The sequence below is a fragment of the Prionailurus viverrinus genome, chromosome C1, assembly GCF_022837055.1.
Source record: "Prionailurus viverrinus isolate Anna chromosome C1, UM_Priviv_1.0, whole genome shotgun sequence".
In the NCBI taxonomy this organism is placed as follows: domain Eukaryota; kingdom Metazoa; phylum Chordata; class Mammalia; order Carnivora; family Felidae; genus Prionailurus; species Prionailurus viverrinus.
Window position 1 is genome coordinate 160,765,353 of NC_062568.1, and position 18,380 is coordinate 160,783,732.

General features: G+C 42.6%; 2 protein-coding genes across 2 annotated transcripts in view; both read left to right on the top strand.

Moving 5' to 3' along the window:
- The window catches only part of LOC125171739 (eukaryotic translation initiation factor 4E type 2-like), a 28,574-nt gene extending 12,702 nt beyond the window's left edge, over positions 1-15,872 (top strand). Inside the window, 2 exon segments of the mRNA XM_047868878.1 lie at positions 13,464-13,598; positions 15,337-15,872. Of these exon segments, the coding sequence (XP_047724834.1) occupies positions 13,464-13,598; positions 15,337-15,872 (671 nt within the window).
- JAK1 (Janus kinase 1) overlaps positions 1-18,380 on the top strand; it is a 254,071-nt gene that overhangs the window by 12,403 nt on the left and 223,288 nt on the right. The gene's annotated exons all lie outside the window — the stretch shown is intronic.

The window sequence follows — 18,380 nt, forward strand, 5'->3', positions numbered from 1 at the left end:
AGTGTGAACAGTTTCAAATAAGCAGTTAAAATGTAATTTTCATGCCTTTTGCATTTAAACTTCTCTGAACTGTAGACTGTTAGACATATTTCCAGGGTTTCTGACCTAATTTAGCATAGTTCCAAAATTTTGTAAAATATAAAGGAAATGAAGCATAACAATGAATACTAAATCAAAATGGGAAAGGGGCCTCAACAGGCAGTGAGGTGATGGGACATCTCTTGCTGGATTTACTGGTGAAATCAGGGTGACTCACCAGATCTTTCCATTCTCCAGTGTTCTCATTTGCCCACCTCTTTGGAGCTGTGGTAAGATGACATCATATATACTTTATGTATACATATACTTTATATATGCACACACATATTTAACGTATTACATAGGTGTAATGTATATGTAACATTACATGATATGTGTCAAGAATTATATACACACATACACCTAGCTATGTGTACACATGTGACCACTTTGATGACTAAAGGAACATTCAAGTGTGGCATAGTCTCAAAATTTAGAAATTCAAGGTCTGAAAAGAACAGTTATAGTATCCCTAAGTAAATCAATGTTTTAAGATTCTTAATTGGACTTGTGGCTCAAATATTACCAGCCTCATTAAAAGGAGTGTTCTGTAGCTTGCTATAGATCATGAAAGAGTTCTGTTTGTTATTACATGTGTAAATTTGAAAATAAGTAAAAGCATAGAGACTAGAAATAGGCAGCAACAATCTTCTCTTAGGGATCATGCTTTATTAGCCATGGGTAAAAAAATCTGCTTCATAACAAAGCTCTTAGTTGGGGTCATGCTTTGGAAATGAGATAGTAGTTGTCGGAACTGCCATTAGCTGCATGGAAATGCAGATCCCGTGCAGTATTCTGCAGTGATCATACCACACAAAGTTGGAGCAGGGGTTGAGCTCTTGACCCTGCCACACCAGTTTCAAATATTTTCCTATGCCTAGTACACTGTTAGCTTCTCTGAATAACCAGCCAATTAATGAGTGCCAGGAGTTTGTGTCATTATTAAACATTAATTTTTTCTAGATCAATTGCTTTTTGAGACAGCAAGTTTTCTGTTTCTGTGTTTCTGTGCTTCTTGTAGAGAAATTTTCCCCCTAAAAATTGCTTCCTTAAAACTGCATTCTGGGGCACCTGAGTCGCTCAGTTGGTTAAGCGTCCAACTTCAGCTCAGGACATGATCTCGTGGTTGGTGAGTTTAAGACCCGCATCGGGCTCTGTGCTGACAGCTCAGAGCCTGGAGCCTGCTTCGGCTTCTGTGTCTCCCCCCCCCCCCTCTCTCTCTCTGCCCCTCCCCTGCTCACGCTCTGTCTCTCTCTTAGAAATAAATAAACATTAAAAAAAACAACTCTGCATCCAGGGGTGTTTGGGTTGCTCAGTCGGCTAAGCATCTGACTCCTGATCTCAACTCAGGTCATGATCTTGCGGGTTCATGGGTTTGAGCCCCACATTGGGCTCTGTGCTGATGACAGAGCCTGCTTGGGATTCTCTCCCTCTCTCTCTCTGCCTCTCCCATGCGCATGCTCTCTCCCTCTGTCTCAAAATAAGTAAGTAAAACTTTTTAAAAACCTGCATTCATATTTACATAATCTATCCTTTTCGTATAGTTCATTCTCACCATTGCCTGTTCAGTTTATCTTTCAACACACAAAATTGCATTAAGCATGAACAAGACTAAGGGACTCAACAACAACAAAAAAAACAACCCACTTTTTTTTCTTCCATATCCAAAACATAGTGATTATGAAGATCCCCATTGGCAGAGAATGTACCCAGAACATTCTCACCTGGAGTTCTTTAAAATTGTTTGAAAGGGTTTTGTTTTGTAATATATGCCTCTGATGTAATATATGTTAAAACAGCTCACATTATAGAACTGGAGTAAAGCAGATTATATCTTTATGCGTTTGGACTATTACTGTGCTTGTACTTTCCATGAGCTTATGAGGAGATGGATAGTGATGTTTAAAAAAATGTGAAAGATGTAGAGAATGGTTCAATTTAATGGGGAATTTGTTTTTCTGCTTTTTGTAAATGAAATTCCAGGTATGTTACTTAGACTCTCATTGCTTGATTTTTCCCCCTACTTTGAAAATGAGTACATTCGGACTGGGAATATCTTTGGGTTAGTGGGGGTAGCTGCCTAGAGCCCTTGGCTGGGACTTCTGAGGCTGTGTCTGGGCTCCATAGAAAGGAGTGCTGTACCCACCTATCCACATCTTCTGATGTCTGCCACGGGCATCAGACAGCGGAGCGGTGGTACATTTGCTCTCCCCTTTGTAGATAGCATAGTTTTTACTCTGGAGGTTTAGATCCTCTGGGGAGGTGCCAATTCTCAAAGTTATATTAATAAAGACTAGATTTCTGGGAAACTGTGTCATTGGGAATATAGATGGCCTTTTTCTTATGGGGAGGGTATCAAGGAGTTTTAATTAAAATGTCTGCCAGTATAATGTCTAGACATAAATCTTTCTTCACCGTTTTAGTATCACTGCTATCTGTAAAAGAAAAAAAAATTCTGACTTACAATATTACTATTCTAATACCATAAAATTTGCCACTCTAGTAAATGCATTTTGGGTAATATCTTGCATAATTTATGTATGTAGAATTTTGTTTAATTAGATCCAGTAGAAGAGGCTTTCCTTTTTTCCTTTTTTTAATTGACAGGATTATTTGCTTGAGATGAGTCTGTGTTTGTGGAGCGTCCATGTACCCAGGCTCTCATTTCACCCTAATGCAAATCTTCAGAGTAGAAGAGTGCTCCTTAATTCATAATTGAAGAACCTGAGGAGGCTCATAGGCAGTCCCTAAGCCACACAGCTAGCAAGTGGTAAGAGGGAGGGTATGATCCCAGAACAGGAAAAGTGTAGGAAATTAAGTTAATGTAAGTTAATACAACCTTGCTCTTGAATGTTGATTAGGTAAGGCTTTGAAAAGGGGTTAGACCCAGCATAACTAGAAATGCTTTAAAACTTGCATGCCACTATACCTGCTCCCTTCCCCACTCCATTCTTGCCTTCTGATGCCCTTTCAAGCTGTGCAGCTGTAATTACCTTTTTAAAATGAAAATTTGATCATGGGAGCAAATAAAGCCCACTGATGGCTTTCTTTTCTCTTGGGACTAAGACTACTGTCCTTAACATACCTGGAGGTCCTGGACAGTTTGGCTATCATCTACCTCTCTGATTTCATCTTTTGCACCCAGGTGACTGGACCATCCTTTGGGGAATGAAGTCTCTTTCTGGCTTCAGAAGCATTTTCTGCCTGGGCTACCGTTGCTTTTCACACCACCTGGTTGTTTCTTAGCCTCTGGTTGAATATCCATTCCTCAGAGACCCCTTTCCTGATACCCCAACTAAGTCCAGTCTCCTGGCTGGCACTCTGTTTTTCCTCCAGAGCACTTGTCACAATTCCGTGTGTGTGTGTGTGTGTGTGTGTGTGTGTGTGTGTGTGTAATGTCTCCTTAGATTGAGTTCCTTGAGGGCAAGGGCCATGTGTGTGCCCGTTGCTGTGTCCACAGTGCCTGGCACAGGTCCTACAGTGTGGCTTGCTGTAGAAACCTAAGGTAGTGTGAGATGCTGAGTGGAGTCTTTCCTGTTTTCTAAGAAGAGGTGAGAAGAGCTCACAGCTAAAAACAAGGTGTTTAAAATCCCCACTTTTGACATTTAGGTCTTTAATCCATTTTGATTTTATGGTGTTAGAAAGTGGTCCGGTTTCATTCTTTTACTTGTAGCTATCCAGTTTTCCAACTAATAGAACATTGTATAACTGTGCTAAAATATAAAAAATACATAAAATTCAGGCTTACCAAAAAAAAAAAAAAATCCCCACTTCTCTAAGGTCACAACTGCAGCTCTGTGGCCAGCATTTTCCTGCAGAGTGTTTTCAAAAGGTGTATTTGAGCAGAACCAATTCTTGAATGGCCTTTAGCTCTCACACCCATGTAAAGTGGGCTGGAGGAGGGGGAGATGTCAACTTTCGGGGTAACCTTTCAGAAGATCATCTTTTGTCTGAAAATTGGTGAGCAGTTATCCCAGAAAGAGGTCCTCATGCCGAGACTCTGTGAAGCTAAGAGAAGGAATAGAGAGAGTGGAAAGAGGACAAATTTGGTAGGATGTGGATGTGAGGTTTCTTGGACACCATGGTCTCAAGTGAATCCACAGAAAATGGCTTGGGACTTTGGCCTTTTGGGTGGTACCCAACAGGAGAGCACTCCCCACAACTCCTGAGAAGAACCCTGGTAGTGCCTCTCAGCAGAGTCAACAGATGCGCCCCCCACCCCCACCCCCCTAAGAGCAAGCCAGGACATGGATAGTATCCCAAAGTGCGGGCATCTGACCAGTCAGAAAAACTAACCCCTGCCAGGTGGGGGGTTCACCTGGGAATCCCTTTTTGAACTTGATGAAGAGGCAAACCAGCATTCACGTGGAGCTTTTTGAAAAGATGTCATTTCTGCACAACTAGCTCTCAAATTTGCTGTGGATAGTCATGAAAGGAACCAACCATAAGAATAAGTTCAGGGAGAAGGTGAGGGATGCAGGTGAGAGATCATTCCTCCAGCATCCCATGCCCCTAGAGCTGCAAGACTTGCCTCTGCTGGAGAGAGGCACAGAGCCTCATATTGAATAGGAGATTAAAGTTACCAAGTGAAACACTTAGCAACTCAGACTGGGAGGTCAATTAGAGATGTTCTTACTACTCAAGAGGAAAGGGGAGGTCCTACAGAGCACAAAAGTAGAAGTTACTAGAAATAACTTCATCTTTTATTCTTCGACAAAGTTGAGATTCACAAGTTAAAATTATTCATTAAAAGAATAAAAGGACTACAAAATATCCTTCCACATAGAAAGCTGCATGTCAGTTTTCTTTTCCTACTAAGTTTCTCACCTGCTGCCTCTAACATGTGAAAGAAGGGAAATACCAGTTCAGTCCTAACACTTCCAGCAGCCTGTTAACTCCCACTGTTGTCCCTTCTCCTTTCTCCAGAAAGAAGGTGGCCTTTTAGCCAGACCACAAAATCCAATAAGGAAATTTACCCATAATTGTCTCCCAGTACATTTACCTTAAGGAAGCTTGTATGAGGGCAGGTAGGAGTTATCCAGTGATGCCTCTAGGTTGTCATCCAGAGGTATGAGCCAAAGACACCCACATCTTTGGCCATTTTTAAAAAATTTTTATAATGTTTATTTTTGAGAGAGACAAAGTGTGAGCGGAGGTGGGGCAGAGAGAGAGGGAGACACAGAATCCAAAGCAGGCTCCAGGCTCTGAGCTGCCAGCACAGAGCCCTAAGTGGGGCTCCAGCTCACGAACCATGAAATCATGACCTGAGCGGGGCACCTGGGTGGCTCAGTCGGTTAAGCGTCCAACTTCGGCTCAGGTCATGATCTCAAGGTCCATGAGTTTGAGCCCGGCGTCGGGGTCTGTGCTGACAGCTCAGAGCCTGGAGCCTGCTTTGGATTCTGTGTCTCCCTCTCTCTCTGACCCTCCCCCGCTCATGCTCTGTCTCAAAAATAAATAAACATTAAAAAAAAAAAAAATCATGACCTGAACCAAAATCAGACGGTTAACCGACTGAGCCATTGAGAACAGAATGGTCCTTGACCATTATTCTTTATGACCAATGGATTCACTTAGTATCCCAGTGTAGGCAGGTGGGGGTTGGGTGGAATAGATAAAGGGGATTAAGGGTACATATATCTTGATGAACACTAAGAAATGTATGGAATTGTTGAATCGTTATGTTGTACATCTGAAATTACTATAACACTATGTTAATTACCCTTGAATAAAAAAAATTTTTAAAGACTATCCTAATGTAGAATCAGTTGGCTTAAACAAAAACTTCTAGGTAATGTCAGTCTTACCCGGAAATCAAGTTGTAAATGACTGAGAGGAACCTATTTACTCATTAATCTCATCATCAAAGATAGAAACCCTAGAGATCATTTGCCGTAGCGTAGTGGATTTGAAGTCAAATATGTCTTGACCAGCATTTTTTTATTTTTAAATATATATATATATGTGTGTATATATATATATGTATTTTTTTTAAAGTTCTACACCCAACATGGGACTCGAACTCAACCCTGAAATCAAGAGTCACATGGTGTACTGAGTGAGCCAGCCATGTGCCCCTTGACCAGCATTAAAAAAATCGAGAAATCAGAATGCATAGCATGTGATAAGGATAATATTACTTCATGAAACTTTGCAGTTGCCTGCTTGTGTATGTTGGTGGGTTTGTGTACTGGGACATAATGAATTTTTTTTCATTCTGGGTTTCAGTTAAATTCATAAGTCACTGATTTAGATGTTCGGTTCTAGATCATCTCATGTATTTTACATTTTGGAACTAACACTCAGCACAGTGAAGACACTTGTCCAAGGTCATAGCAACAGAGTAGGAACTCAGACATCCATGTCAGTCTCCTGGATGTTTCCCCTCTTCTCACCAGCCTGGGGAGGACAGCAATAGGTAGTATTTAGTGCGTGATTCCCATGTGCCAACCCCAGCACTTAAATATATCATCTTACAGGGAAAGGGATAGGTTGGCTTTGTGTTCCACTTCAAGTAAAGTGTTCATGGCTCACCAGTGACAGATCAGTGCTGCAATCTACAGCTGGATAAAATACAGAAGTTGTGAATAAACATTTAAAATTTTTGCAGTTTGACAGAGTAATTTTATGACTCTTGGATCTGGTAATAAAACAGTGGCTTGCATTTTATGTCTTTAAATTTTTTCCTAGCAATTAATTTTTATTGTATTTTATAAAGTATCAGTCCACGATGGATTGGAAATAGGAACAAGCTGGTCCTTCACCACAGATTGTGCAAGAAGCACTGACTCAGACCCACCGAAGCCCACTTCCTCTCCAAGTGCCAGGTGGTCACAGCTACCCCTGGAAGGGGCAGATTATATTGCTGGATGCAAGTCTCCCAACAGCAGAGAGGGGGTTACTGTGCTTTCTAGGAGTGAGTGGAGGACTTCCAATTCTAGAAATAGCCCTCTTGTCTTGGGGACATAGTGGAAAAGGTGCTAACACCAATAAACACTTCAAAGTTTTCATTTACTTCAGAACTTGCAGAAAATGGGACTGATAGGGAAAAGCAGAAAGCGCTCCTTCCTTGTAAAGCGGTCCCCATGAGAAAAAGTTCAACATGGAGCAAACTAAATTCTCATTTTCCAAAACTCTCAATCAGAGTGGTAAGAAGCAGAGGGATGATGCTACAGAGGTCTCCGGAAAAATAGGGCTGATTAAAGGGAGCTTGTGATCTCCTTGACTTGCAGGCTCTGGAGGGAAGCACACTTCATAAATCCTTTTGGACTGTTTTTTTGGCTAAACCCTCAGATTTGTACGAAGAACTGTTTTGAGTGAATCAGTGTGTCTTTTGTTTGCATCTTCTGGAATTCTGAAGACTGCAGCCAAGGAGTTAGCAAGGCTGAGAACTGGACGGAGCATTCAATCAGTTGAACGCTTCCTTATGTTTTCCTGGTTTGTTCTCATGGCAAGTGACCTTAGGCCAACTCCTAGTAACACGTGATTGTGGAATGTTCCCTCCTGAGGAATACAGCTTTGTTTTTTCATTCTGTACACAGGGAAGATCCAAAAATTCAGATGAGTTTGGACAATGATAATAATAATGTAAGCTCACTGTGCCTGCTGTGTGCCCAGCATTTTACATATGTGATTACTAAGTGTTACAATAGCCCTGGTCAAATATCAGGGAAAAACTAAAGCTTAGAAAAGCTAGGTCACTTAGCTGATGAAATTCTGTTCAAGCCAGAATTCTTGCATATCTGTATTTCCTAGAATCTTATCAGCAACCTTGCATAAATGAGGTAATGCCAGAACCCTAAACTTACGACATTTTCATTGAAAATGACACTTCAAAACAGTGTCAGGATCCACTTCCTTTTGGTTTTGATTTTGAACACATGTCACCTATTCAATAAATCATGAGTGGATGATGCGTTAAAGTGTAGGCCATGTGAGCTCAGAAGTCTCCATAGTAATAATAGCCAACACTGATTGAAGACTTTCTACTGAACCTATTGTGCAATAAGTTTTACTGTATTAGCTTACTTAATCATTTCACAGAGACTGCCTTTTCCTCCCTATCCCTCTTACTGCTTTCTTTTCTCATAGTACTTTTATACAGTATGTTCACACTAACATACTCCAAAAACTTATTTACTGTGTTTATTACCATGTCCCCCCCTCCCTCCAACTAGAATATAAGCTCCACAAGTATGTATGTCTTTTTTAGCCCAATGATGTAAGTTCCCAGCAAGTCAAACCAGGCCTGGTCCATAATAGGTGTTCAGGTATTTGTTGAATGAATGAATGAACAGTCCTCAGAGGTACACAGCACTATCATTCCTATTTTACATGTAAGGAAACTGAAGTTCATGGTATTAAATAATATGCTCAAAAATGAAACTTTTTGTTCCTTTTTTTAACTTCAAAGTCTGTTTTTAAATGGTGATAATAGCTTCCTTTCTACACTATATTGTTGGAATGAAACATTTAACATGAGGAAGAGGTTGGTTTGGCACTTCAGGTATCCTCCTTAGAGTAGGTAAGTAATATGTATTTGTTAAATACATAAACTGGGCCTTTCATGTACAGTAGGAACTATAGCTAGTATTAAGGTAAATAAGATGTCTTTCTCCTCTATCCTGTTGTGGTGCCCCCAAGATTTACAACACGCTGAAGGAACTGGTATATATAAATGACCTGCTAATTCAAGACTTCTTCTGTCGGAGCATGGGCCTTCTGTTGGAGCATAGGCCTCTCCTGAGATGGACTTTCAGAGCTGTGAAGGACCTGAGGGATGTGCATGCTAGCCTACCCACCTCTGCCCCTGAGTGACAAGCACTGGGACTCAGGTTCTCCTTCACCGGACAGCCTGTTCCACTGGTAGACTGCTGCATTTCCAGAGAATTCTTGGAATTGTATCCTCAAGTAACTTCTACTCACTGGTCTGAGTTCTCTCCACAATCAATGAAATCATCCTTTCACTTATCAGCCCTTCAAATATTGGTTTATTTGCACTCATCCTTCAGTTTGTCTTGTCCCTGTCCCTTGGACATTTTTCACGTGGCATCTTTCCAGCCACTTTCCCACCCGGCGTGCTCTCCAGCTCGTTCATGTCAAACGTGAATGTGTCATTCAGTATCCAGGTGTGGTATTGGGATTACATCCATTGTTTTTTGACAATTACACTACCCTGTTGACTCATCCACACTCCCGAAGTCCTTTAGTGTGACCTGTTGTGGAACTCCAGTGGGAAGAACATACTGCTCAGATGAAACCAAGGATTAGTGATGATTAGGAAAAATAATAGTGATGTCTGTGGACGCTCTGCCCATTTCTCTGTGCACTCCTGCTGCCCCACCCAAGATAGTTATGGAGAGAACAGACGCTTATTGCGTTCAAATTACGTGTAGGACAATGTCTTAGACACTTTATATTTACTACCTATTTAACTTTCTAGGCAACCATATTCATAGATATTATTAAACTCTTACACTGAAGACACAGAGATTGGGAGAAATTAGCTAACATGCTTAAGATGACATAGCTTGTAATTGCTAGAGCATGAATACGAATCTAGGTTTGCCTCCAAATCCCAGGCTTGCTAAGGTGCATTCCCAGGAGCTATAAAGAGGATAAGCTTAGCTATCCAAGGCGCCTGTTCTCATTATCTCTGAAAAACATGAACAAGATATCTTAAAGGAGTTATATCTTCTTCCTATCCTTTGAAGAAAGAAAGGATCCGAGTTACTGTGTTACTTCTCTGTTCCAGCTGTACCATATCTGTTTACCATTTAGTCCTCAGGATAATTCTGGGAGGAGAGCATTATTGTCATTACCATTGACAGGGAGGTGAAGAAGCCATGGCTCAGAGAAGACAAAGCTAGGTTACTCACACAGCTACTTGCATTTAGAGCCCATGTGCTTTCTGCCACACTATGCCACTTCTCAAGTTTTTCAGCTCAGCCCCAAGTGCCTCCCTCCTAGAGTGTCTCTGGATAGACTGTCACCCACCATGATAGTGTCCCCTCTCCTATGCAGCATTTCCAAAAGTAGTGATTTCCCAAATTACCTAAATGGAAAACATAAGAATCCTCATCAAATTAGATGAGCATTCATTATTTAATTCTATGTGCATAGCTTTGGGCCAAGGGCCAGTCAGGGAAGCATGCTAGGAAACCAGCTGAAGTTATTAAAGCTCAGCTCAGATGGGGGACATCATGCTTTATTCCATTCCCATTGTATGACCCCATCCATGAACTCATGGTAAGTGCAGTGGCTGCTATCAAGACCTGATCATTTAGTCATGCTCACTTGAGGGCCATGGACCCTCCAGCCTTCAGGTGGAATTAATTCACTTGCCAAATCATAGGTATAGAAATTTAGAGACCCACTAGTAGGAATCTTGTCAATCACATTACTAATCTTTGCATTTGCGAAGAATGGAAGTGTTCACGGAGTATGTATTACTAACCTTATTCCATTTGTTCCTCCCAACCAACTGGTAATGTAGGCCAGCAAGGGTTCTTTGCTCTGTTTTGCAAATGAGTCAGTAGCTCAAAGGACTAAGAGACTTGCTCAGAGCCTCACCGTTTCTAAGGGACAGAGCCTAAACACAGTCTGTTCAAGCTGTGAATCCTGTACGTGTCCTCTGCCATCTTTTTTCCCTTCACTCTTCTCTTGCACTATTTGCCAAACTTCTTGTACATCTTTACCCTTGCCATTGGCCTGTTGGCTGTGAGCAGCCAGTAGCTCAGAAAGAACTGAGATGCACCACGCTGGAATTGCTCTTTTCTCAGGCTCCACTTCCCATGCCATCTGATCACTCTGTCTTTTCACAAAACAGATGCGATGGCTTATAGGTTGTCATCAATCTTCACTGTCAACTGCAAGTCTGGTTGACCCTGCAGCACTAAGCTGCTGTAAACGTTCCTTTTCCCCAGGCAAGTACCTGTGTATCAATCTTAATGTCACACTAACCATTTGAAAAACTTATAACTTCACTCAATTTCTCTAGGGTGGATAGTAAGTTGAAAAATTGTCCAAGAAGCACAGCCTTTCCTGTGGGTTGGCTCATTGAAGAACACTTGACCTAAAACTTAACTCTGTCTTCAGCCAGTGGACAGAAGGAACAGTGTCCCTACTGCCCAGCTCAGAGTCAAAGCCTGCTGACCACTGCCTCCACCTCTGTCCTCATCACCCCCTGGCAACCACTAACCTAGCCTCCCTGTCTAAAATGTTGTCATTTCAAAAATGAACGGAATCATATAGTAGGTAGCCTTTAGAATTGCTTTTTTCTACTCGGCATCATTCCCCCAGAGATTCAGCCAAGTTGTGCTGTAGGGTTTTGTTTTGTTTATTATCATACGTTAAGACCATATGTTAACAAATTGTATTTAGTTTTAATTTTTTAAAACATTCAGTTAGGTATTTTGTTTTGGTTTGTTTTTAGTTAACCAAAATCTGTAGCTGGGGTAACAGAGGCTAGCTGTGCCACTTCCTAGCCAGGAGACTTGTGGAATGCTTAATCTTCCTGAGACTCCAGGTCCTCACCTTTAGAATGAGTGTAACAATTAGACTCTTATATTTGAATTTTTAAAGTTTCAAGGAGGAGAAGCATCCAAATTCCCTTCATTAATGGAGTTGTGTTATAATGATGCAAGGCAGTGTCTTTTTTAGCCACAGTACCTCCAAGTCCCAGTACTTCAAAGATTGGGATAAACAACCAGCCTCATGCATTATTTGGAAGGGAAAGACATTAGATTCAGTGACCTACCTTTTCTGTGACTCCCTGTCCAAGAGAGTCCTATTGCCCAAGAGAAAGGGTGTGATTGGGTTGGTTGGCCATTTCCAATATAGAGAAACTGTAATGGGTCCACACCAAACCCTATGAAGGTGGTATCCTCTCTCATGGCCCTCTTGTAGATGCACTACAAGAATCTGTAAACTTCTCTGTCTGGCCATCTCTGTCTGCCAATTGGTCAGAAACAACCAAAGATGGGGATTGCCTTAGGAGGTGATAACCGTGTCACTAGAGGTATTCAGGCTGAGGCTGATGGTCATATAGTATATATGGGACTATAAGCAGAGAATCAACTGATTTCTGGTTTAGCCATCTGTAGATTAAGGGCAGAATTTATTCAACATAGTAAAAAAAAAAAAAAAAAGGAAAGCCCACATTTACTCAGTGTTCTCAGAGGGGACTCTGGATTTGAAAGGTTCTTAGGACCTAAAGGACCCCCATCGAAGGCACTGTTTCATAAGGTGGTTACGAGCAACAAGGTTCAATGGCCAAGAACAACTATAAAGCCCTGTACAAACACTAGGGATTTCACAAAGTCACCTGATTTAACATGAATTCAATCTCATCAAAGTAGCTTTTTGGTTGCACCACTGGAAAGGAAGTGTGTGTGTGTGTGTGTGTGTGTGTGTGTGTGTGTGTGTGTGAGAGAGAGAGAGAGAGAGAGAGAGAGAGAGAGAGAGAAATAAGAGAACCTGGTTTGTCATAGTTAGGAAGGATAAATAGGAAAATGGGAAAAAATATATATATATGCGCTGTGCTTCTGAAAGGAGACAGTAGAGTTCAGTACTGAGCTGGAAATAAGGCTTTCGGTTCTTGTGACATGTCTGTGGGCAGGAAGTACAGATTCAGATGATAGTCTGAGTTTCTTATGATAAAAGTGGAAGCAAAGGTCAATCATCAGGCACATCCAAGAAATGGCTGTGATAGGGTATCTACAACAAATAAATTCATTGAAAGCTTACAAGTTCTTGCTCCTTCCGTTCCACATTTGGGACTCAGAGAGGAACTAAATTACATCTGTGTGTGTTTAATGTAACAATTTCTTTCCTTTTCAACTTTCAAAATAAGACCTTCTTATAGGTCAGGTTCAGATGAGGGAAGTGGGAGAATGCGCCACCTGGGATGAGCCCATCCTTGTGAATACTATAAGCTTGTTTCACTTGGCAGTGGTCCTCCTTACTTTGGTAATGAGCAACTCCTGGCTGCCACTGACCCCATGCTGAAGTGAGGCCTTCAGGAGGACAGAGGGAGATTGACGTGTTCGTGTGCTTCTTAGTCTCTGAGCAGCCCAGCCCTGCCTGGCATCACTGGGCACTGATACTTCAGAGACGCCAGAGACCAGATCCCAGATCCTTATCTTCCATGGTGAATTCTACTGGCTTAATCTTGTGTATCTATGACAGGAACGGGTGGAGTAAGATCTATCTTTGCATATCCCCAAGCCCCAAGTCCTGAGTGCCCTTTCCTCTCCTGTGCTACCTTTTGTCTCAGTATTTGCCATATTTTCTTGTCTTTCATGATTTTTCTGTCAGCTTCACTAAAGTGTGAGCTCCTTCAGGACAGGGACTATGTATTTTTTCTTGGTATCCCTTGTGTCTTGCAGAATGCCTAGAACCTAATAGGTGGTTTATAAATGTCTATGGGCTGAACACAGAGGAACCAGAATGCATCCATAGGAAGGTGAGCAGAGTCTATAGGAAGGGGAAAGCCCTGGAATCCAGGTCCCATGAGGAGCTAGGTGTGTGTGTGTGTGCGTGTGAGTGTGTGTAGTGTGTAGATGTGGACAAAAATGTCCACGTCTTAATTCCTGGACCCTCTGGATATGTTGTTGTGTGCCAAGGAGAAATTATAGTCACAGATGGGATTAGAGTTCTAATCTGTTGACCTTAAAATGGGAAGACTGTTGTGGATTATCTAGGTTGTCAGTGCATCGCAGAGTTCTTACAAGAGGAAGGCAGAAGGGCCAGAGTCAGAGAAAGAGACATGATGGAAGCAGAGCTTGGAGTGTCATGGCTGCAAGCTAAGGGATGCAGGCAGCATCCAGAAGTTGGAAAAGGCAAACGACGGACTCCTCCCCAGAGCCTCCAGAAGGAGCATGTCTCCGTGGACACTTTCATTTGAGCCCTGTGAGGCCCCTTTCAGACTTCTGACCTCCAAAACTATAAGCTAATAGACTTGTTGTTTTAAACCACTAAATCTGTGGTAATTTGTTACAGCAGCAATTAGAAACCAATATAGAGGCTAAGCGTGGGAGGGCACCTAAGGAAAGAACCTAACAGAGAACAAGAACCTGGGGCAGGAAATGGCCATGTGGGAGTAGCTCAGTCAGCATCCGAAGAGACCTTCCCAACGGAATCACCTTAAATGAAAATTAGTTGACAGTAAGATCAGATGGTAACAGCTCAATACGTGCTGCATCTAGCCTGCCAAATAGCGCCTCTAATAACTTGGGAGAAACCATAGCAGAACATAGTGTGGAAGAATCAGTCAGCCCTGGGTTAGAGTTCTCTGCCACCTAGGACTGTACAATCTTAAGCAAGTTATGTAACCTCTCTAAACCACAGTTTGTTTTTTAACTTTTAACATTTTTTTATTTTTTATTTATTATTTATTATTATTATTTTTTTTAATTTTTTTCAACGTTTTTTATTTATTTTTGGGACAGAAAGAGACAGAGCATGAACGGGGGAGGGGTAGAGAGAGGGGGAGACACAGAATCGGAAACAGGCTCCAGGCTCCGAGCCATCAGCCCAGAGCCTGATGCGGGGCTCGAACTCACAGACCGCGAGATCGTGACCTGGCTGAAGTCGGACGCTTAACCGACTGCGCCACCCAGGCGCCCTTAACATTTTTTTAAAAGTTATTTTTGAGAGGCAGAGAGAGACAGAGCATGAATGGGGGAGGGGCAGAGCATGAATGGGGGGAGTGGCAGAGAGAGAGAGAGGGAGACAGAATCTGAGGCAGGCTCCAGGCTCCTAACTGTCAGCACAGAACCAGACATGGGGCTCAAACTCTTGAACCGCGAGATCATGACCTGAGCCAAAGCTGGACGCTTAACCAACTGAGCCACACAGGTGCCCCCATCTTTTTAATATCTTTTTTTTTTTAAGTTTATTTTGAGAGAGAGCGAGAGAGCGCACAAGCATCCATGGGGGAGGGGCAGAGAGAGAGAAGGGGAGAGAGAATTTCAAGCAGGTTCTGCTTGAAAAAAGAATGTCCAACTGAATGGAGAGGTTTAGACATGAAGCTATTTGAAATATTCTCGGGAGAGGCTACATAACTTGTGGGGTCTGATGCAAAATGGAAGAATGGACATCCTGGTTCCAAAAATTAAGAATTTCAAGATGATGACAGCAGAGCATTCAACCAAGCCTGGGAACCTTCTGAACACAGGGCCTATTGCATAGTGCACACGCTCACCAAGCCAGCCCTGAATATGATCACGTAAGAGGTGACAGACTCACTTCTGGAAGCAGTGGTGACAGTGGCAGCATGGAAGCTCCAGGCCTTGCAAGATGATGATAGCAGAGACTGTGAGCAGAACAAAGGACACGTAGAGAGATGGTATGAAGGAGAAATGGGATGAGACAAGAGCCAGAGCAGCAGCAAGAGAAAGGCTATTGTCCTTGGACCAGCACTGCATCCCCGTCTCACACTGGGGCCCAGGAGAACTGCCACCAGCCCACCAGCACACAGAACTGCAAACAATATCAAACAGATGGGCACCTTTGACCCTGTGGAGCAATCCTCAGGGGTTTACCGCCACCATGTGCTACCTCCCTGGAACTTGACAGGTCATAGTGGCTTCCTTCTCTTCAAAGAAGGAGTTAAACCCATGTGGGAAGATGATGCAAACAAAAATGGTGGCAAGTGGGTTATTTGGCTGTGGGAGGGCTTGGCATCCTGTTGCTGGGAGAATCTCATCCTGGCCATGTTGAGGCAATCCATAATGACTGGGGAGGAAATCTGGGGACCTGTGGTTTATGTGGTTTCAGAATATTATGTCTTTTAAAAAATGTTTATTTATTTATTTTGAGAGAGAGAGAGAGTAAGCAGGGGAGGGGCAGAGAGAGAGGGAGACAGAGAATCCCAAGTAGGCTCCACACTCAGCATGGGGCCCAATGTGGGGCTTGATCTCACGGAAGTGAGATGTCACTTTCGTGAGATCAAGACCTGAGTGGATATCAAGAGGCATCCCGACTGAGCCACCCAGGTGCCCGTCTGTTATTTCAATATCGAATAATCCTGGCAGCGACCTTACAACCACAGCCCAAACACGGACGTGTGTTTATGTGAAATGGATGGGAAGTCTCCAGCCAGTCCTTCCATCTGCTCACTGAAGAGACATTCCTGTGCTGCATGATCCCCCTTTGCACTCATTCCTGGGGGACTGATATACCCTCCAGCATCTCTGACTTTATAAAATAGAAAAATGGAAAATGCGACTTAGTAATAGACAAACTTTGTGTTTTAATGGCCTTCTGTGGAGGGGAGTTCAGCTTTTCTTTTTGCTGTGTGCTGTCCAGATGCCTCTTGAGCATTGTTATGCTCTCCTCATGCTGTGAGAAAGGCATCATGACCACGTTTACAGCCAGAGCTGTCGCCTGAGAGTTATGTTGGTATTATGAATGTCTGGGCATTCAGGAAAAGCCTTTTGTTGGAGAGTCCTGAAATAGCTGTAAATGCTCTTTTCTAGCTGTGTCATTAAATTATTGGGACATTTTGTTTATTTCTCCTCCCTCTTCCCCAAGCCCCCCACTTTCTGAAAATGTGTTACTGATTTTGTATAGTTTCCTGCCTTGTGCCCTCCACTTTCCTCCTGTGCCAATCCTTGCTTTTTAGGCTCTGCTGCCCATAGAGTTTTAATCAGTGGGTCACATGGGTTTCACTGGGTATGCCTGATAAATTAAGCTGAAGCAGAACCCAGTCTGATAAAGAGCTAGATTACAATACATGTTCCAAGTGCAGGACTTGGAGCTGAGGGCAACGACTGTAATGATTTTCCCTGATGAGCAGTTGTCAAGCCTATTTTGGTGGGTTCTTGCATGCCGTCCATTGAGGAAGGAAAGTGGAAAGCTGGATGTTGTCAGGCACTAAAATTGGCGAATTCTATAATCCTGAAACTGGAGCATCTGGAGAAAAAGGGACCTTGATGAATATCTTCATCTGCATGGCTGTGCTTGTCTGCAGTGATTGGAAGAACCTGTTTTCAGTCCTCATCCCTTGCTATGTATGTTAGCAAATGTGTACTGATCTCGGATGCCCAGACAGAAACCTCTTGAAGGTTGATGCTTTCAAATGCTTTAAAAATGAGCAGTTACTGGGGAGCCTGAGTGGCTCAGTTGGTTAAGCGTCTGACTCTGGATTTCAGCTCAGGTCATGATCTCACGGTTCATGGGGTCGAGCCCTGTATCAGGCTCTGCACTGATTGCGTGGAGCCTGCTTGGGACTCTCTCTCTCTCTCTTTCTGCCTGGCCCCTACCCCCTACTCATGAGCTCCCTCCCTCTCTCTCTCTCTCTCTCAAGATAAAGAAATAAAAACTTTTTTTTTTAAATAACCAGTTACCTACCTATTAGGGTACCTAGGATTCCAGTAAATAATGATTAAGAGTCCTAAAGCCATCCCCAAGTAGCACTTTTTTCATTCTTGTGAGCAAAGATTGAAATATAGTCTTTAATACATATCCCTGTGGCGCCTAGGTGGCTCAGTGAGTTAAGCATCTGACTTCAGCTCAGGTCATGATCTCATGGTTGGTGAGTTCGAGCCCGGCACTGGTCTCTGTGCTGTCAGCACAGAGCTGAGCCCACTTTGAATCCTCTGTTCCCCTCTCTGTTGCCCCTCCCCCACTCATTCTCCTTCTCCCTCTCTCAAAATAAATAAACTAAAACAAAAACAAAAACAAAAAGCCACGAAACATATCCTTGAAGGCTAAAGGGATCCTTAGCCACCTGGTCTAAATCACTTGACAAATCATATGAGAGCAAAAAGGCACTTCCCTATTGTGTTTATAGTACTTTCTTCCTACTTTCCAACTTCAGAACATCTTTACCTGTTTGAGGATGCTTTTTTCCTAAAAGAACAGGAGGCCAAAAGAGGTACTTACATTACAGGTAAAGTTAGATCAGATAAGAAGATCTGGCGGTGATTTAGAAACCTGAAATTCTGGTGCCCAATTATGAAGGGCTCAACCAAATGTAAGAGCACCATTGGCTAAAATGGGGAGCAGTGGCTGCCTCTTAAGATTTGCTCAGATCCAGGGCGGTCTTCACTTTTGCCTAAACTCAGATCTGCCATGAGAATTCCAAAGACAGCAAACATTTAGGTTTCTCCTCCTATTGTGTGTATGAGGATGGGTACATATGTGTATATCGTGCTCATGAGTGAGGGTCTCCTTGGGCTGGGTGGCTAGGTATATTGTCCATAGTTTTGCTTTTTTGTCTTTTGTCTCATTTGCTCAAGATTTTTGAATCTCTTATATTTTCTAGAAATTCCCCTTCCTCTTTGTCATTGAAGTATTTC